The 20,485-nt window shown below is 32.0% G+C and overlaps 1 protein-coding gene across 5 annotated transcripts in view; it reads right to left on the bottom strand.

Moving 5' to 3' along the window:
* The window catches only part of LRRC7 (leucine rich repeat containing 7), a 494,934-nt gene that overhangs the window by 229,024 nt on the left and 245,425 nt on the right, over positions 1-20,485 (bottom strand). For all 5 annotated transcript variants that reach the window (XM_069478071.1, XM_069478070.1, XM_069478069.1 and 2 more), the window contains 2 exons: positions 12,384-12,473; positions 11,127-11,183 (listed from right to left, as the gene is read on the bottom strand). In XM_069478071.1, coding sequence (XP_069334172.1) covers positions 11,127-11,183; positions 12,384-12,473 — 147 coding nt within the window. The remainder of the gene's footprint in view (positions 1-11,126; positions 11,184-12,383; positions 12,474-20,485) is intronic.

Genomic DNA, 20,485 nt, shown 5'->3' with positions numbered 1-20,485 from the left:
GAATTGGAATTCAGGTAAAAATTCAGGCTGGAAATAAATGTTGGCAACTCACCAGCACAGAGGTAATATCTGAGATGACAGGAATAGATCTGTTAACTAGGTTCTTGTATATTTTTCTGGCCCAAGACACTGAGACCAAAGTCAATATTAATATGATGTTTCAGGACATGCCTTTAGTAAAGATACTACATTTACATAAAGGCCATAAAGGGGAGAACAATTATCCACATGAAACTGTTTGAATGTGCAAATCTACAGTGACTGTATTCATAAAAATATATGAAGACACAAATAATGGATGTGCGCATTTCCTAATCTGTGTTGAGTGTTTTGTTAATTTTATATTGTGTTTTAGTTTCTAAGTTTAATATTTATGTCAAGAAACTATCAATTTTAAAAATAAAAACAGACTTTAAGAATTAACTAGATAATTAAACATTTTGTATACTGTATTGAGGATGAGAGACAATTATCTGCATAACAGTTTTTACTACAGTGCTGCTAGAAAAATAAGAAAAGTATATTAGCATTATACAATATTTTTAAGACTTTGCCATAAAGAAAAAACTAAAAAGTAATACCATTCCCTTTTCAATAAAGAGATTTTTATGAGATAAAATGAAAAATGATATAATGCATATCAATCTTTTCTCATTCATATCCAAATTTTCTAAGTACCAGTGTATATTAAATTTGCTTACAAATTTTCCTGGCTTTAAATGATAAGTATTATTTCATCAACTATTACTCAGAATATATTTTCCACCTTAAAAGAGGTAATGACACTCAGTACTCTTTACAAAGAAGGACATCAAGGTTCAGAGAAGGTAACTAACTCATGAACAAGCAACAGGGTGTGAATACCAATCTGGGTTTGTTTGACAGCAAAGCATATACCCACTCAAGTACATTGTGGCTCTTCTCGGGTGAAACAGAGGTAGGGGTGCAGGCTAACTGTTCTGTGAGAGACTAAGCCTTGAGATCTTATGAAACTGAAGCCCCAGTGCTTTCAACTTCACTGTTACAGCAGGCAGTTTTCATCTTTGGGTAAATTGATCATCAGGGATCAGAGTAGCTATTGAGCGAAGTACTCTGAAAAGAGCAATTTGAAATACCATGATGCTACTTGACCTTTGTGACCTCTGCCAAGCTCCTCACTGGATTTGACACAATCTTAGCTAACCACAATATTCTCAGTTTTAATTTTATGTTTAGAGTATAAGGTTAAAAAGAAATACAATTACTTCACAAAACAGAACTCACAGGCTTTCCTTTTGCAAATCTATGAAAGCATATATTTGATAGTTGAGAAGGGACTCGAATAATTACATTGTTATGCTGCATTATAACTTATAGAATGCTTTTAAATGTAGAATGTAATAATTATCACTTATTTCATTTGAATTGAAACCATAGCGCCAAGTGAGAAAAAGTAAATACCTGGTTCCAATTAGAATTCTCTAAAACCAGAGGGCACTAATACTGTCACCCTTGGTAGCTAGCTTGTCATACTGTCAATTTTGATAAGAGATGACCCAGAAGGGGATGGTACCATGGGTTCAGCAAAAATACTGTGCTTTGTAAATGGATACAAATTGATTAAAGCATAAGGTAATATAATTATAAAAACACACAGTATCCAATTATGTATTACAGTTACAAAACAGAATTACAAAAACAGAGTTAATAAAAACATCAAAAAGCCATTCTGTAAGCTGTGCCTGACAACGGAATTTTTGTTACAATAGCACTAAGGAACCTAGTGATGTATTTCATTGAAATAACTAGTTAGAGTACCACAATGCCAAATGAGATAAGTTCATTAATAGGACACTGAAATGAGAACAGAAAATGACTTAGTCAGACCTGTCCAGTTCAGAATACATATTAATTTATGAACTTTTCTTCATTATATTGATAATGAAAACTGGTAGAAAAATAGATAACAAGGAAGGGAGAGTTTTTAAAAAAAAGCATGACAAATTCACCATATTTTAGATGAATCTGCCTATGAGGTAATCTTATCAAAAGAGAATAAACAAACAAACCAAAAAATAAAAACATTATTTGGAAATGAATACTTAAGAAATTTGAGTGATAATTACAAATATAAAGTATTGCCATTCAAGTTAGGAAAAAAATAAATATACAATACATATAGTATTTGCATATGTAGAACTTTTATAACTGAAATGTTGATTTTCATAAATATTTAAGCATTTTAGCATATAAATGAAAATTATTCTCTTGCCCTATATAAGTATCTAAAAAATAGAGGTAATAATTTTATCTAAGTTGATAGTACTTTTTAATCTTGATTTTTAAAAAATTCATCTTTGAAAGTATCTTTTTAAAATAAATGTTTATGTTCTATCTGGTATATTGGAAAATGGTACAGATCCTATGGCAAACAGTATGATAAACTATGGTGAACAATTTCCTCAAAAAATTAAAAATAGGACTACCATATGATCCAGCAATCCCACTTCTGAGTATATATCCAAAAGAATTGAAATCAGACTCTTGAAGAGATATCTGTATCCCCACGTTCACTGATTTATTACTCACAATAGCCAAGATATGGAAGCAACCTAAATTTCCAACAATAGATGAATGGATAAAAAAAATATGGTATGTACATAAAATGGAATATTATTCAGCCTTAAAAAAGAAGAAAATCCTGCCATCTTGACAATGTAGATGAACATGCTAAGTAACATAAGCCAGTCACCAAAGGACAAATACTGCATTATTCCAGTTATATGAAGTATATAAAATGGTCAGACTCATAGAAACAGAGTAGAATGATGGTTACCAGGGGCTGGGGGAAAGAGGAAATGGGAAGTTGTTGTTCAACTGGTACAAAGTTTCAGTTAAGCAAAATAAGTAAGTTCTAGAGATCTTCAGTACAAAATTGTGCCTACCGTCAATAATGTATTATGCACTTAACAATATGTTAAGAGGGTAGATCTCATGTTACATGTTCTTCCCACAATAATAACAAACTAAAAATAAAATCAAAAGACAACAATACAAAACAAAATGAGTTTTTTATGTTGAAACAGTCATAAAATTACAGAAAATTGAAAAACTGGAAAAATCACTTTTTTTCTGAACTACTTGAGAGTGAACTGCCAATCTAATGCACCATCATTCCTTAAAAACTTCAGTGTGTATTTCCTACACACAAACACATTCTCCTACACAACCCACAGGCAAACATACAAACCAGGAAATTAACAGTGATACATTGCTGCCATCTAATCTTCAGAACCCACTGAAGTTTTATCAGTTGTTCCAATAATGTCTTTTATAACAAAAGAACCAATTCTGAATCACATTGCTTTTAGTTATAATATTTATTTAGTCTTGTTCAATCTGGAATAGCCCCTTAGTCTTTTCTTGACTTTCATGATCTAATGTCTCTCATTAACAGTGCTTCAATGTAGCTCTGGTTTTAATGTATATATCCAATTCAAAGTGAGTCTTTTTTTCTTAAAGTATGTTCACTTAAGGTATAATGTATTGGTGTCTTCTGTGAGTATATGTGTGTTGTTTACAAGTCCTTAGGTTTTCACAGGGACAGAACACTGTAGAGTTTCAGGACCCTTTGTTTTCAGAGGAAAAATCACTTAATAAAAGTAATTATGCCTACGGAATAAAATTATATAAATAATAGACACATCATTTACTAGTTATCTAGCATACATAGTTTATTAGTTTCAAAGTATCATTCATGCTTGTACTTGGGAAAATTTTCCTTTAAATTATTCCTTAATAATATTTCCTAAGGGAAATTAAAAAAACTTCATAGATGGTAATGAAATATAATCCTATTAACAGCCCAAAAGAAACTTTGCTCAATAAAATTTCAAATTCAAATATTCAAATTTCAAATCTAGTATATTTATTCTTTTTGAGTGAATATACTAGAAATAGTTATATGATTAAAATTACCCATTTGACACATTTGGTCTCCTAAAATTGGTAGGGCTCCCTGTTTTCATGCTTCTTCATAGTATAGTAAGTATTTTGATGTGGCTTATTTTACATAAAAAGCCAAATAGTCTACATTCAGGTGAAAATAAAAGGTGAAAACTCATGATTGGGCATGAGTATATTGAAAATAGATACAATCTAAATTTTAAATGAATACTTTTCTAGATTCCATAGCTTCTTTAAGATTCTCAGAAGGGTCCATGACTCAACAGATGTTGTCATTACTTTGGACTTATCTTTTCTCCACTTTTAACCCTTTCTTCCAACAGTCCTTTGCATCCCTTACCCTCCAAATTAATCCTTTTTTTAATTTTGAATATGTTCATCAGGCTTTACTTTATTTACTGATACTTCCCCAGAAATCCTGCTAGAAAGTATTTGAAATATTCTTTTCTTAGTCAGTGTTTTGTGATAGCACGCTGAGGTATCACACATTATACCTTTTGCATCAGGAGGCAGGGAAGACATGAACATTAATGTAAGCTTTATCTGTGTTTCCTTTTCCTCATATTACTTCATATTTTCACAATACCACATATGCATTAAAATAATATACTTTAGCTCTAGTTGAAACAAAATTAGTTATAGCATTAATAAAGTATTATTGGATAAAGTTTTATTTTAACTTTAAGTATCAGAAAAATTATTCTCACATTCAACATAGTATTGAAAGTCCTTGCCAGAATAATCAGGCAAGAGAATGAAATAAAGGGCATCCAAATTGGAAAAGAGAAGGTCAAACTATCCCTGTTTGCTGATGATATGATCTTCTATCTAGAAAATCCTATAGACTCCTCCAAAAGACTTCTAGAATTGTTGAAAGAACTCAGTAAAGTCTCAGGTTACAAAACTAATGTACACAAATCAGTAGCATTTCTATACATTAATAACCATCAAGCTGAATTTCAAATCAAGAGCTCAATACCATTTACAATAGCTGCAAAGAAAATAAAATATCTGAGAATATACTTAACCTAGGAGGTGAAAGATCTCTACAGGGAGAACTACAAAACACTGAGGAAAGAAATCACAAATGATACAAACAAATGGGAAAACATCACATGCTCATGCACTGGGAGAATTAATAATGTTATAATATCCATACTGCCTAAAGTGATCTACAGATTCAATGCAATTCTCATCAATATATCAACGCCATTTTTCAAAAAATTAGAAAAAAACAACCCAAAATTTCATATGGAATCAAAGAGCTCAAATAGCCAAAACAATCCTAAGTAAAAGGAATAAATCTGGAAGCATCACATTACTTAACTTCAAATTATACTTCAAGGCCATAGAAACCAAAGCAGCATGGTACTAGTATAAAAGCAGACATATAGATCAAAGGCACAGAATATAGAATACAGAAATAAAAGTGTATATCTACAACCAATTGATTTTTAACAAAGCAGATAAGAACATACATTGGGGAAAGTATGCCCTATTCAATAAATGTTGCTGGGAAAATTGGATAGCCACATGCAGAAGAATGAAACTGGATACCCATCTCTCACTACATACAAAAATTTACCCAACGTGCATTACAGACTTAAATATAAGATCTGAAACTACAACAATTCTGGAAAAACATGTTGGATAAAATCTTCTGTATATTGGGCTAGGCAAAGAATTTATGACTAAGACCCCAAAACAAAATACAGCAACAATAGAAGTAAATAAATGAGACTTAATTGAACTAAAATGTTTCTGCACAGTAAAGTAAATAATCAACAGAGTGAATAGACAACCTACAGGATGGGAGAAAATATTCACAAACTACACATCTGACAAAGGACTAGTATCTAAAAATCTACAAAGAACTCAAACAAATCAGCAAGAAAAAAACAATTACACTATTGAAAAGTAGGCAAAATACATGAACAGATTTGTCTCAAAAGAAGATAGACAAATGACCAAAAAACATATGAAAAAATGCTCAACATTACTAATCATCTGGGAAATGCAATTAAAACCACAATGAGATACCACCTTAGCTCTATCACAATGGCTACCAACAAAAATCAACAGATGCTGGCATGGATGCGCAGAGAAAGAAACGCTTATACACTTTTGGTAGGACTGCAAATTAGTACAACCTTTATGGAAAACAGTACGGAGATTCCTTGAAGAACTAAAAGTAGACCTACCATTTGATCCAGCAATCCTATTACTGGGTATATACCCAAAGGAAAAGGAGTAATTTTATCACAAAGACACTTGCACCTAAATGTTTATTGCAGCACAATTTACAATTGCAAAGATGTGGAATCAACCTACGTGCCCATCAACTAAGGAGTAGATACAGAAAATGTGGTATATACATGCCACAGAATATTACTCAGCCATCAAAACTAATGAATATTGTCTTTTGCAGCAACTTGGGTGGAACTGGAGACCATTATCCTAAGTAAAATATCTCAGAAATGGAAAAACAAATATTACATGTTTTCACTTATAAGTGAGAGCTAAACGATGGGTATATATGGCCATAAAGAGGTATTGGATATTTGAAACTAAGAAAAGGGGAAGGTGGGAGGGAAAAGAGGAATCAGAAATTACTTATCAGGAGCAATGTACACAATTCTGGTGACGGGTACACTAAAGCCCTGACTTCACTATTACACAATTCATCCCTGTAACAAAAACAATTGTATCCTCTAAATCTGTTGAAATGAAAAATATAATAAAAAATTCTCACAAATATGGAATAGTTTCTTAAAAGATAAAACCCACTACTATTACTAACCATTAATATGCTATTATATTACTTCTGTGGAAATGGTTTCTAAATCATTTTTAAAAAATTGTTCTCATCCCTTCATTTTTATCTTCACATATATTTTCTTTCTTGACTAAATGTCACATTTTAATAAAAAAGAAAATAAGTGTTATACTACTTTTGGATTTTATTTATCTGTTATACATATTAATTTCCTTAACTTGAAGTTGTTTTCCTCCCTTGTCATATCTTCATTATTATGTCTACTTTGAAACTATTTGGGGGGGGGGGAGAGAGAGAAAGAGAGAGAGAGAGGGAGGGAGAGAGATAGAAGGAGAGAATATCTGTAGGTTTAAACTTCAAAATTCAAGAATTCAAGGCTGGGCTATTAGCTATTGAGAACCCCCAATAATTTTACCTTGTTTTACTTAAGAATGCGCACCAAAGATTCATCTGATTATAATATTTGGTTTTCCATATAACTTTCTATGGGGAAAGATAATCAAATGACACAAAACGTCCAGGTCACATGACAGACATTTCTCATCATGAATCAGTAAATCAACACTTTTATTTGCTTATTGAATGTCCCATGTTCCAGGTACTGGTTTAGGCACCAGACAGTCAGTAGTGACAAAACAGAAAAAAATCTCTCCTTAATGGAGCTTACACTCTCTTGAAGAGATAATCTCCAAGTAAACAAGAAGTCAAAATAATTCAGAGAGCCATAAGAGCTATGAAGAAAATCAAACAGAACAAAAAAATGGTATAAAGACAAAAAGATGACAATTTTACATGATGTGATTGGGGAAGGCTTCATGAGGAAGCAACATCTGAAGAAACACATGAATCATAAGGAAGACTTAACCATGCAAAGATTTGTGCTAAGAGAATTCTAGGCAGAAAATTCTGAACAATGTAAATACTCCAAAATGGTGGGAAAAAACTTGTTTAGTTCAAGAGGAACACTGGTATAGCTGAAGAGTTGGGAAAAAGAGAATGTATCATGCGAAGATAAAATCTCCTGTGAATTTGATCTGTGTGAGTCAGCTTCCACATCTGATACATCTGGTACACTGTCAATATTGAGTTTTGAGACCTAGTGAGAACCAGACCTGGTGTGGTAGGAACCTCTAAAATGGCCCCCAATTATTTGTATATCCTGGTATCTAAGCTCTTATGTTGTTATCCTTTACCAGATTTGGGCTCTGTAGCCAATAACATATGGTAGAAGTCATGGTAAGTCACTTTTGAGATTAGATTATGAAAAGTCCAAGGCTTCTATCTTGGACCGCCCCCTTCCCCTGCCTCTCTCTCTCAAATCACTTTCTCTGGGGGATGCAAGCTGCCAAATTGAGAATACCCCTAAAGAGAAGCCCATGTGGCAAAGAATAGAATTGAAGCCTCTAGCTTCTGGCCAGTGAGAAACACAATTGCCAACCACCACTTGAGTGAGATTAGAGGCAAATTTCCTAGCCAGGTCAAGCTTTTATACAACTGGAACCTAGTTGACAGCTTGACTACAACCTTGTGAGACACCCTGAGACAGAACCACTGAGAATTCAGCCTCTCGTGGATTCCTGACCATGAGATACTCTTACACAAACAAAAAGATGAAGGAAGAAATGAATAAGCAGCAATTGAATGAGTAAAACAAACAACCAAGTAAACAAACAAAAATTTGGTTTTACTTTGACACCTAACTTTCATTTGAACTCTCTACCATCCCCACTTTAAAGACTATTCCTCAAAAAAAATAACTGAGAAGATAATTCTGCTATGAGGAAAAATTGTAACATAGGATCTAAAGGTTTTTCTTTTGGGCAATCTAGTTTTTTCCAGATGTTCATGTGTTCAATTATTACACATAATCAAGACTCGACTGTTTCAATAATTTTTAAGCAAATGCATACACAAGGAATTTAATTTTATCACCCCTTGATGTATCTAGAGAAATGATCATAAAGGAACATTGTAAAAAACTCATAATACTAACTTCTATTTGTAACCGAAAAAATTGATCCTAGAATTTGCACACATCAAAATGTCTTTATCAGTTTGCTTAAAGGATATACATTTTAATGTATGCTATATTGTAATTCTTACATGCTTTTACATTTTTCACAGATTTCCAGGCATATACACTTAAGGCAAAAGATGAAAAGAAGAAAAAAATCACTGAAGATCCATTAAAGATCCAGCATCTTATTTATATCCCTGAGGAAATCATGAGTTATCTCTTCTTGAAGTAGTTATAAAAGTAAAGTTGTTTTTCCTTTACCTTTATATTCATTGAAAGTGCAAAATAAAGGTAGTAGAAATCTCTCACATAACTCTAAGTTACAGCTATAGAGTGGTGATCAAAAGGTATAATATAGAGGGAAAACAGTTTATTTTTATTCGAGGCAGAACATCTTTTTGCAATTCTCATTCTATCTACACTGAAACTAAAATAAAGTTCTCTATATTTTATGTCTGTATATGGTTCTTTAGATTTTTGTCAATAAGTTATAAAATGAACACACTAGATTACAAATAATTTTGAATATGTTTCTTAAAATGTAAAAGCTGTAACAGGTATACAAGTATGTGTGTACATATATATTTATATATATACCAAAGAGACCCAGTGTCATTTCTAATAGATCTTCACAATGTCTTTCTATGCCAAAAATTATTTATGTATATTATTCTACTTATTTTAATTCTGTTTAATACTGAGCCATGATCTCAGCCTACAGAATACCCATGCACCAATTATGAGTATTGTTCCTCATTATTTTGAATTGTTCTCACAGCTATTTCATATAAAGTCCATATTATCAATCTATATCGAGTTTAGATTTATATTGCAAATTTATATTTAAAAAATATATTTAAAAACCTGAGAACCTAAGTCAATTTTGCATTTCAAATCAAAGCCACTATTTGAGAGCAAAGGGAAAATGACTCTCTTCAGCATACTCAATATTTTCTCCTTGATCTAAATGTATATATTTAGATGAAGGGAACAACTGTCCTTTTATCTTGGTTTAGCTTTCACTTGGCCCCATTTCCACTTACTTTAAATATGGCAAACAAAAACATTAGGGATGGAAACAGTGGCACTACCGGCATTTGTAGGAGATTAATTCTTGAACAATTAATGCTCTCAACCATGTTGCCATCTCTGTTTATGTCCTTAACATGGGACAGGTACCTTGGATTAGGCCGATGCATAATGCTTTAGTTTAGAGAAAGGAATTACTCAGAAGTGCAGAGTGTTGAAATATGGAGACATTTCCTATTTTTCATGCTTTCTCCTTATCTTCCACTTATAAAGAAATAGATAGCTGTTTTATCTTTATTTATATATCTGAATTTAACCTATATTATTATTGAAAGTTATTTTCATCATTATGTCATTATATTTCAATGACAAAATTTTCATATATAATCATACATAAAATGGACTTGAAGGTATTTTGTTGATATATTGGTTTAAAAACAATAAAATTCAGTCTATTTTGCTTAGGAAAAGGATTCCAAAAGTAAAAAATAAGATCAAGTTTTGGTTCAACAGAGGAATGTCTTTAACTCTTTTAGAAATGTTTGAAAAATTAATCACTATACTCAATATTTTTCTGTACTGCAGGAGGGTAATAACTGCAACATAGCACTTTCAATATTTTAATCATAACATACACAAGTCATATTTATCTGAGGAGAAAAGTCCATTTTAAATAATTTTTGACTTTCAAAAGTAATTATTTCTGTACAATAAAAAATTCTGTTGTTACATGTGATAGAGCAAAGCATGGTGAAACAAAGCATTTTATTAAATTAAACATTGCATAAAATTTTAGAGATTAGTTTTTAGTTTAAAATATCCCATACTTTTATATAAGCCAAATTTTAAATAGGCTAGTAAAAAAGGAACAATTTGTAAGAATATATAACTTTTTTGCCAAACCATGTTAGGATCTCTTAAAAAATTTTAATCTCTTTTTTTCTGAAAAATTCTGGCATATCCTTGATTTAAAAACTGAAAAATATCACAGTCCACAAATTAACTTGAAGAACTAACCATCCTATTAGGTTGAACCTCGTGAAACTGTTTTTCAGCTATAAAGTAACAATTTCATATGTTTTAATGCAATAATTTTCTAGTTTGTATCTTCAGCCATAAGAAGAACCTTAAAAGGACTCTTTTCACTTTTACTTGTAATTATAGTTTTATAAGGCAGGATACATTCTTATTTAATATGGATCTCTTACAGGATACCATACTTTTTGGCCTTTAGGAAAAATGTGCAAAATATTTAACTCAATCAAAATGGCAAAACATATCCAAAATAAAAATAAGTAGTTATTTTTCCTACTAGGGAAAAATCACAATTCAAAATCCAGAAAATACACAGTCACTTACTTTGGTAGAGTTTTCAAGTGATTTTCTCTTAACTCCAAGATTCGCAATTTGACAAGTCTATAGAAACGAATTTTTAAAATTACTTCTTAGTATTTCTGTATAAGAAAGGTATTCCTATGGTAAACTATTATTATCACTATCCAAACAACTATGCCCAAACATTTTTTACTGTGGTTACAGATTTTGAAGAAATATATGAATTGATTTTGAGTAGGGTTGCATCAACATTGGGCAATGACAAATATCACTTTCCTAAAGATAAATGAGACATTTCAAAGATATTGTTGAATCTCAGTCATCTAAATTTCATGTTTTATAAAACTAGATTCACTGTTGTTTAATTTCATGCATTCAACAGATTATTAAATATATGCTAAATACCAGGTGCTGTGTTTGCCAGACTACGGCAATACTTTCTTTCAACAGACTGTAAATAAACTTGCAAAGCAAATAGTACAGCATCGAGTTAAAAAAACTTGGGCTTTGTGGTAAGACAGATCTAGTTGAAAATCAAACTCATATTCTTTCTCTGTGACACTGGACAAATTAATTAACTCCTCCTAATTTCGGTTTCTTTGTCTATAAGTATGTGATAGTACCCAATTTACATGGTTTGGAATATTAAATGATATAATAATGTAAAGCACAATCCCTGGTGCATCATAAGTTTTAATAAGTGCTAGCTGTTATTATTTTCATTAATTACACAATTGAAAAAATGGTATAATATACCATATTTCATTGACTCTAAGGTATACATTTTAACATTTATGAAAAGGATATGCATTTAAAAATCTGTGGCATCACCCACCCTGTGCCAGCTCTAGGGTTGAGGAAGTCACAGGAAGAGGATAAGAGGTGTTCATAGTTTCTGCTGTTTGAGTAACATTTGTGATTAAGAATGTACATTTCACATTTAGGACATTTTTCTTTGTTTCTATGCCTATAAAGGTATTTCCCAACCTAAGAGCCATAAATATTCATGTGCATTTTTTTCCAGATCATTTCTGGCTCTAGTTTTTATATTTAGCTCATTAATTCATCTAGAATTTATTTGATTATTAATGCCATGTAAAGGGCTAATTTTACTTTAGTTTTTGCCAAAAGTTTTACTAATTAACAGAATCTCATTTACTGAATAATAATGAGGCTTATCTTTAATCACAGCTGTCACTTTTGAAGCCTCATCTACTGGCACTAGCAAAGCACTTACCTAAGGTAAAATAAAATTGCATAATTTAAATTTCTTATTCTTACCTTCCAAAATTGGCTGGAAGAAATTCAAGAAAGGCGTCATTCAGATACAGCTGGGTCAAGTTTAGAAGCTGCGTGAAGCCATCAGGAAGTCTAAAAAGGAGTTAAAGTTTTAGTCACTGCATCAATGTTGCTATAGAAACAGAACAAAAATATACATATCTCCGAGGAGAAAAAAATAGAAATGTAATACATTTTTCAACTCTCCTTTGGCATTAAAATATTGAAAGAATTTATTGAGCATGTTGTTACAGCTTGAAAAATTTGCCTGTTATTAAAATAAATGGCATTTACCCACCTCCACGCTGTTTTCCTATACTGAGATTTATGTCACTGCTAAAGTCAGCGACATCATCTCTTACTGCTGTCCTAACCTTATGCACACCGGCCAAGATATTTTTTTATAGAAATTTTATATTGTATGGCATGTTTGTAATTTTAAAATTAATGTCCTTTTTTAATAGAATATTCATATATATGTCAGGCAAGAATATCTACTTACTATTTCACTTAATCATCAAAATTTGTCTACAGTTTGTTATGGTGATGATTAAAGCTGCCCAATATGAAAAGAGGAGTATGTTGTCCCCTAACTGATAATTTCTTCAATGCAAGCTCAACATGTATGTACATTATGATTCAAATTGGTCTAACTCATATTTATTAAAAATGAGCAAGAACATAGAAAAATAATTAAACAGAATCATAAATGATATAAGAGGCATTTAAAAAAGAGAAAACATCCTTTGGGGGAATTTTAGAAATTAGATGAAATAATTATTTGAAATATGAATCTTTTTCACTAAAAAAGATTTAATTCAAGGATTTTCTGGGACACTTTTTCTTGGAAGGGTACTTAATTTTTTTCCTATTAGTAAATTCCTATTTAAACATTTTGAATGCCTTTATCGATTGTCTAGTCCAAATTATGTTCTTTTGTAAAATACCTTTAAATAGCCTTCAAATTTGCCTTCTCCTCAAGTCACAACCTACCTTCCTCCTTGCGTTTACTGCCAAAATTATTTAAAGAGCTCATTGTTTTTTATTACTACTCAAACTATAGTTTTCTGGCATCTACACCAACTCTATTACTGAAAATGCACTCACCAAGGCCTCCAATGACCTCTTAAATCCCAGTCCCATTAGCTTCATTTCGTTTTGTACCTCGCACTGCCTAGCAACAGTTGCCATCATTGACTGTTCTCTCCTTTGCCTCTACTAAAACAGTTTTCCTGCTTCTCATCCTGGGATATTGGATCTGAGTTTCATTACATGGTTTGTCTTCCTCTGACCAACCTTTTGCTATAAAATATATTATATGCATAAAATAATATATTTGTACACACAATAGAAAGAAGAAATAGAACCAGTACCTTTGAAACGCTCAGGGTGCCCCCCCCACCCCCGACTACATCTTCCTATTTACCCCACAAATCCCTGAATGAGGTTTACTATTCTGCTTTCTAAATAGCTTTATTATAACTATTTAATCCCCTAAAACATGTATAGTTTTGCATGGTTTTGAACACTGTATAAATCAGATCATCCTGTGTACATTTTCCTAAGGCTTTTAAAAATTAGCATTAGAATTGAATGCGGAAAAGTTGAAAGCATTCCCCTTAGAGCTGGAACAAGACAAGGGTGCCCACTGTCACCACTTCTGTTCAACATAGTACTGGAAGTCCAAGCCAGAGCAATCAGACAAGAGAAAGAAAGAACAGGCATCTAAATCAGGAAAGAGGAGGTCAAATTATTGCTTTTTGCTGATGATAAGAGCTTATATCTAGAAAATCCCAAAGACTCCACCAGAAGACTCCCAGAATTGACAAATAAATTCAGCAAAGTCTCAGTTTACAAACTCAATGTACATAAATTGCATTTCTATATATCAATAGTAATCAAGCTGAGAGTCAAATCAAAGACTCAATACCATTCACAATAGCTACAAAGGAAATAAAATACCTATATACTTAACCAAAGAGGTGAAAGATCTTTACAAGGAGAACTAGGGAACACTGAGGAAAGAAATCGTGGATGACACAAACAAATAGAAAAACATGTCATGCTCATGTATCAGTAGAAATAACATTATTAAAATGTCCATACTACCCAAAGTGATTTACAGATTCAGTGCAATGCAATCCCCATTAAAATACCACCATTGTATTTCATAGATCCAGAAAAAATAATTCTGTTTCATTTGGAACCAAAAAAGAGCCCAAATAGCCAAAGCAATCTTAAGCAAAAAGAACAAATCTGGAGGCACAATATTACCAAACTTCAAACTATACTATAAGGCTATAAGGTAATCAAAATAGCATGACATTGGTACAAAAATTGGAGGCATAGACCAATGGCACAGAACAGGGAACCCAGGTATAAAACCATTTACCTTCAGTTAACTGATCTTTGACAAAGCAGACAACAACATATATTGGGGAAAAGAAGCCCCCTATTCAATAAATAGTGCTGGGAAAATTAGATAGCCACATACAGATGAATAAAACAGGACCCCTATCTCTCACCACTCACAAAAATTAATTCAAGATGATAAAAGGCTTAAATGTAAGGCACGAAACCATAAAAATTCTAGAAGAAAATATAGAAAAAACACTTCTAGGTAACAGCCTAGGCACAGTATTTATGACTAAGACCCCAAAGTCAATTACACCAACAATAAAAATAAAGAAACGGGATTTGATTAAATTTAAAACCTTCTGCACAGCAAAAGAAATAATCAACAGAGCAAATAGACAACTTACAGAATGGGAGAAAACCTTTGCAAACTACACATTTGATGAAGAGCTAATATCCAGAATCTACAAAGAACTCAAACAAATCAGCAAGAAAAAAACCAAATAACCCCATTAAAAAGTAGGCAAAAGATATGAACAGAAACTTTTCAAAAGAAGATAGACAAATGGCCAATAAACCTATGAAAAAATTCTCAATTTCCCTAATCATCAAGGAAATGCAAATTAAAACCACAATGAGATATTACCTTATCCCTGTTAGAATGGTTTTTATTAAAAAGTGCAAAAACAACAGATGCTGGCATGGATGCAGAGAGAAAGGAATGATTATACATTGTTGGTGAGACTGCAAATTAGTGCAACCTCTATGCAAAGCAGTATGAAGAGTTCTTGAAGAACTAAAAGTAGACCTCCCATTTGATCCAGCAATCCCACTACTGGATCTACCCAAAGGAAAAGAAGTCATTTCATCAAAAAGACACCTGCACTCAAATGTTTATTGCAGCACAATTCACAATTATAAAGATGTGGAATCAACCCAAGTGCCCATGAATTCATGAGTGGATTAACAAAATGTGGTACATGTATACCAGGGAGTACTACTCAGCCATAAAAAGAAATGAATTAATGTCTTTTGCAGCAATTTGGATGGAACTAGAGAACATTATCCTAAGTGAAGTATCTCAAGAATGGAAAAACAAATACCACACGTACTCTCTGATAATTTGGAACTAATTGATAGGCACACATGGTTACAGAAAGAAGTAAAAAATGTTAGAAATTAAGGAGGGGAAGGAGCGGAGGGGTTAAGATCTACCTAACAGGTACAAAGAACATTATGCAGGTAGGCACACTTAAAGCCCTGACTCAAGCATTATAAAAGCTAGTCATGTAGCAAAAACACTTGTACCTCCTTAATATAAAAAAATGAGCATTAGAGCTTTTAGATTCAGCCATTTTGATGTGACTGATTGGCCTTCATAGCATAGTATTCCATTGTATGAATATACAATATATTATTTTCTTTCTAATGAACATTATAGCTGTTTCTAGTGTTTTGTTTTGGTATTGCAAACATTTTTTCTGTGAATATTTTTGAACATAAATAATGGTGTATATTTACAAGACATTACTTAAGTTGTATCCCTAGAAGTGATATCACTAGATCACAGGAAATGCAAGTTTAGATTTAATACATGTAGCCAAATTTCATTCAAAGTAGTTTCACTCATTTATAATGAAACCATCAATGAATAAGAACTTATTTCCATGTCCTTTTTAACCCTTGGTTTTGTTAGCTTTTCTTACTTTTACCAATTTGGTAAATGTAAAATAGTAAAAAGTATCATTTCCTCGATTAGTTATGAACCTAAGTTTATTAGCAATTTGTGTTTCCTCTTCTGTGAAATATATGTTTACTTATTTTGTCCATTTTTCTGTTGGTACCACACCCACATCTCCCTGCTTTTATGATTTTAGTGCACACTGGGGCAACTCCTGATCATCAAACTCTTGTTTCCTGTGTGCCACCTCTTGTTCCCTGTTTGAAGGCTTTCTACAGAGGCTGAGGCCTGCTCTGATCATGCGCACGGTAGGCCACAACTCTGGGGAATTAATGTCACTCAGGAACAGTCCTCAACTAATGACTATTAGGAATATAAATACCTCAGTTCCCTCTTCCATTGTGTTTGACAACTCTGAGTTAGGTGTCTAACACTGTTTCCCAGAGTTCCCCTGAAGGATTAAGGTCCAGTGGCCCATACTAGTAAACAGCTTGATAATACACTCTCAACACGTATTCCTGGGGTCACCTCCTAAATATACTGCCTGTATCTTTCCTAAACATCTGCTTCTGAGGAATCCAAACTAATCACAATTAATATTTTTGTATTGATTTAGAGCAATTCTCTACACATTCTCAGGAGAAAATCCTCACTCAATGTCATTAATAGGTTCTTAGAAACTGTGACTTTAAGCAAAATGAGAACAAAAATACCAATCTTTCTTTTTTCATCAACATTATAACAAACCAGTGTTGAAGGTAATGACATTATTTGAGGACCTGCTGTACATCATTTTGCTTAAAGTCGCAGTTTCCAAGAACCTATCAATGATGTTAATATCAGATTAGTGTACAGACTTACTATACACTGATAGGATATCGGTTATTTTTGCTGCAAATATATTGTTTGTTTGTATTTGGGGGCTGAGTTTTTGGATATGGCTTCACAGAAGATGTTTCCATGTTTGCTCTTAAGAGAGAGGATTCATGAAAGCAGAAAAGAAAGAAAGGAGGCAGGGGAAGAATGAGAGTATTTATAATGAAGAGGTAAGAAGACACCTGAGAAGAGTGACAAAGAAAAGATGGTTATAAAGCAAATACTTTATGTATGAGAATATCAGGAGTTAAGAGTTGAGAATATTAGTAGGGGGGCAGGATTTAGAGGCCTTGAGTGCTCAACTCAAAGGTTTGAACTCAATCTTATGGGATTACAAAAAGATCTATGGTGGATCATTAATTTTCCTTTGTTGTAATGCATTAGAGCTCACATCTTGATAGTATGACAGTTTTTATGATAATGGCACAGATGTTGAATAGATTTCAATTGAAATTTAACTACTATCTTACTTTGCTGTCTTGTTGGTTCCTATAGTCATTCAAAAAAGGCATTATTTATGACTTTTCAAAAAAGAAGATCAATATGATACATCTAGGAGTAGAAAAATATTAAAACCATTAATCTAATAATTTATTTTAAAAACATCACTACTAATAAGTAAAAAGGCTTTCAAAATACTAATTTTCTAGTTATAGGGATGGTTTGAATGATTCAGCTTCCCTCAATCCACTATTCCTCATATGTATATGATAAATGGTATTGTATTATTTCTTCGATCAAAAATATATTTTTAATTGATTTTCTGGAAATGCTTATGCCTTAGAAGAATCTAGCTTATTTCATAGAACACTTGTTCTAGGGTTTAAGAATTGACCACATTTTGTAGATTCCAATTGCAAAATTGGACTACTAAAAATAGATTATATGAAAAACAAGCATACAAAGTAAGACAGGTTTTAGCCTGGTTGTAAACAAAGATGAACTGACATTTTATGTTGGATATTTCTTCTTAAAAATGTAGAATATATATATATATATATATGGAGAGAGAGAGAGACAGAAAGAGAGAGAGATGATCTCTCTCTGTCACCCACACTAAGTGAGTGGCACAATCATAGCTCACTGCAACCTTGAACTCCTGGGCTCTAGGAATCCTTCTGCCTCAGCCTCCGGAGTACCTAGGATACAGGCACATGCCACTACATCTGGATAATTTTTTTATTTTATTGTATAGGTGGAGTCTTGCTATGTTGTCCAAGCTGATTTCCAACTCCTGCCTTCAAGTGATCCTCCTGCCTCAGCCTCTCAAAATGCTGGGATTCCAAGACTGGGTCACTGTGCCCAGCCAGCATCTATACTTTTTATTTCAATTCACTTCAACATGAATTTATTGAATGGCTACTCTGCACTTAGTTTCAAAATTAACGTCTCCTTCATTTTCCTTATAGGATTCTGTTCATAGATTTAGTAGAATGCTTATACCAATTATGCTTTCTATTATACCAGTATTGGACATTTTCTATTCATAAGATAAATTATAAATTAGCTGAGGATAATGATTTTTAAAATCTCTTAAACTATCTAGTATTGTACTTTGAAAACAACAGGCAATAAAAATTGGATTAGATTATTTGAAAAATACATATATAGTCAAAAAGTCTGCTAAAAACAACTTTATTTTTAATTTTATGGTACATTTTGTAGCTTTTAATAGAGTCAGGGACTCCACTTGTCCATTTCACCACTTCCAGAGGAATGTATGGGGAACTGTGGGGCAGAAGATATTCCCTAGAAAGCTAGATACACTTGATGAAGATGATAACCACAGGTTGTCTTTATTTTTCTCCAAACTAGTCAATCATAGCCAATATTTTACACTAAGTAATGAGTTCCCAATAATGAAATGATTTTACTATCCTAAAGTTATGTGGTGATTATTCACACGAATAAATTTGACAGATTTATTCAAAATTGAAAGAATATATGTTTTATAAATTGGTAAATAACTCTATTAAGTAAATACTTTCCTTGTATTAACTTCTTAAATTAAAAGTGATATGTACAAATACATAGTTAGAAGGAATAAGACTTGGTGTTCTACAGATCAGTAGGGTGACTATAGTTAACATTAATCAATTGCACATTTCAAAATGTATAGAAGAGAATAATTTCAATGTTTCTAGTATAAATAAAAGATAAATATTTAAAGTGATGGAATCCAAATTACCCTGATTTAATTATATAAATATATCAAATTATCACATGTGCCTCAAAAATGTACATCTACTATGTATCAAAAAATTAAATTAAGAAAAACTACAACAAAGAAAAGATAGCAATAAACCTAGACATCCATAGAGTTTGAGCTCATGGGTATTGATGTCAGAAGACCTTGGTTTGAATCACAGTTATTCCAATTATCATCTAGGTGACCTCTGCAAATTACTTAGCGTTGTAAGATTTTATTTCCTTATTTATAAAATAATAATACTAATATCACTGCTCAAATTTGCCCCAATGATTAAATAATTTCCTGTCCCATAGTAAGAATCAGTAAACAGGAGAAATTATGCTACCTTTTCTTAGTATTGTTTTTATTCTGACCTTTCAAAAAATATCGTCTAGAGTACAATTTTAAGTGCTTTTATAATTGTGAATTTTCATTATTTGAACAGGCAAATTAAGATTGGCTGCAGACACCCTTGTTTCAACACTTTTCTCATTGCATTTATTTTAGAAGTTAAGTAAAAACATATTACAGACATCTCACTTCTAATAGAACAGTTAAGCCATAGTAAGAAGCCAATGTAAAAGCTTCTACTCTAACTGGAAAGATATTTTACATCTAAATATTTTTATTTATATAGCTTAAAATTATCAAATTAATATAACAATATTAGAGAACATTTAGAAAATAAAGAGAAAAGTATTATTCACAATTCCACCTATTTAACACAATCACGATTATAATTTCATGTATTTCTTTCTAATCTCCTATTAATTGTTTTAACATCACTGCAAACTTATACCATTATTACTCCCTTTAATTTATACTTATAATTACCTTTCAAATTTTGCTGTTTAAACAGAGTAACTACATAATTTATAATTCAAACTAGGACACTTTTCAAAGTTAAAAGGGAGCCATTATTAAATATGCCACATCAAGAAGAGTAAACAGAGATGATTTGGGCAAACAGAGACATATAGTCATCCTACATATAACTTTCCT

This window comes from Eulemur rufifrons, chromosome 8, assembly GCF_041146395.1.
Source record: "Eulemur rufifrons isolate Redbay chromosome 8, OSU_ERuf_1, whole genome shotgun sequence".
NCBI lineage: Eukaryota > Metazoa > Chordata > Mammalia > Primates > Lemuridae > Eulemur > Eulemur rufifrons.
The sequence above is the reverse complement of the archived record's forward strand: the minus strand, read 5'-3'. Positions and strand labels throughout refer to the sequence as shown.